The 1,846-nt window shown below is 35.9% G+C and overlaps 1 protein-coding gene across 1 annotated transcript; it reads right to left on the bottom strand.

Moving 5' to 3' along the window:
• Window positions 1–1,017: 1,017 nt before the first annotated feature.
• On the bottom strand, window positions 1,018–1,842 carry LOC116860517 (olfactory receptor 4C13-like; the record flags this gene model as incomplete). The annotated part of the gene is made up of 1 exon (XM_032846567.1): window positions 1,018–1,842. A coding segment is annotated over one exon (825 nt), but the record flags the coding sequence as incomplete, so codon positions are not given.
• Window positions 1,843–1,846: the final 4 nt, after the last annotated feature.

Below are 1,846 nucleotides of genomic sequence, written 5' to 3'. Positions count from 1 at the left end.
AACCACTTATTTTTTAAAACTTTTCATAATGAAATGTTACTTAGAAATAATCTAATTAACAGAGAAAAATGTCATGATCAGCTCACATTCATATGATGATGAAATCTTGCTGAAAGCAGGGAAAATGTCAATGTAAGATATTTGCTCTTTCATTGAGAATCTCAGTTTCAATATTTGTAAATGCATAGTTCAATGAAGAGTTCAAAAAATTGTGGTTTCTCAGAGAGATCTCACTAGAAATCTCAGTCTGAATCAGATAAATGGAGGAAAAAAGTCTCTTGTCTCCACAATTATTTCTTTGGTCAAAGTTTTCTTGATGTTATTCAACTCCCTTCATGCCATTATTCATCATTCAATATTTATTGTGCCCCAGATATTGTGCTGACTTGTAGAAACTATTTTTAACAAATAGTTAAGTGCTCTATGGAGTGTGACTTTATTTAAAAAAAAAAAAATCCCTCTCAGATAATAAGATGTTCATTAATTTGAGTCATGATTCTTTGTAATGGGTTAGCAGCCTATGAAGGGTAACTTGAACAATACTACGTGACTCTGAAGTCTACAAGGGAATTTGAAAACTTGGAGGAATCTTCATTACCTCTCGGAGGTTAAAGGGCTCTTCACTTTTGCAATGTTATAGACATTTTAGACTCTAATTTTATAGGAAGCATGTTATCATCAATACTGGTATATAAAACTGAGCAGAATTCTTAATAAAATATGTTAGATTTTATGGAGAGTGAATATATAGATACTAAATATTCATAGTGAATATGAATATATATATAATTATACTATGTGCTGTACATATGTATGTGTATATATATATATGTATATATGTAAAAAGCTATGGTTAGTTTTTTTCTTTCTTGCACACATTTCTGCTCTACTCAGTTCAGAAGGTAGCATTCATAGTAGTTTATTTACTCTTTATTTGGTAGGTATCCTTTCTGAGAACTTCCAAAATGTCCTTTTGACCTTTGTTTTCATTGAATCAATGCTGAGTTCCAGGCATATTTATTTCTCACTTGAAATAACTCTTCTACTACACAATTTCCTAATGGCATTTTTCATCTGATCATTTCTTAAGGTATAGATTAAGGGGTTTAACATTGGTGTTATCATAGTGTAGAACACTGAGACTGTTTTATCAATAGATAAAGTAATCGCTGGTCTCATGTACACAAAAATGCAAGGCACAAAGAATAGGATAACTACTGTGATGTGAGAGACACAGGTGGAGAGGGCTTTGCGCTTTGCCTCCAAGCTGTGGTTCCTTAGGGAGTACAGAATGACCACATAGGAGATGATCAAGAGAAGGAAAAGGAAGACACAGATGAATCCACTGTTGGCAGCAACAAAGAGCCCTAGAGTGTGGGTATCAGTGCAGGCAAGATTGAGCAAAGGGTTCAGATCACACATAAAGTGATCTATGACATTAGGGCCACAGAAAGGTAAAGGGATGATAAAGAGGATCTGTATGGCTCCATGAAGAAAGCCTCCCACCCACACCACTCCCATTAACAGGCCACACACATGCCGATTCATGACGGTCGTGTAGTGCAATGGCTTGCAGATGGCCACATAGCGGTCATAGGCCATCACAGTAAGTAGGATGATATCAGCACCTGCAAAGAAATGTTCTCCAAAGATTTGTATTATACATGCATTGAATGTGGTGGTCTTCTTTTCACGGAGTGAATCTATGATCAGTTTAGGGGTATTAACAGAAGAATAGCAGGCATCAATGAAAGAGAGATAGGCCAGGAAATAGTACATGGGAGACCCCAACAATGGGTTGGCAGTGATAGTGACCACGGTGAGTATATTTCCTACCTCAGAGATG

The sequence above is a fragment of the Lontra canadensis genome, unplaced genomic scaffold, assembly GCF_010015895.1.
Source record: "Lontra canadensis isolate GAN:19392208 unplaced genomic scaffold, GSC_riverotter_1.0 scaffold176, whole genome shotgun sequence".
In the NCBI taxonomy this organism is placed as follows: Eukaryota; Metazoa; Chordata; class Mammalia; order Carnivora; family Mustelidae; genus Lontra; species Lontra canadensis.
The sequence above is the reverse complement of the archived record's forward strand: the minus strand, read 5'-3'. Positions and strand labels throughout refer to the sequence as shown.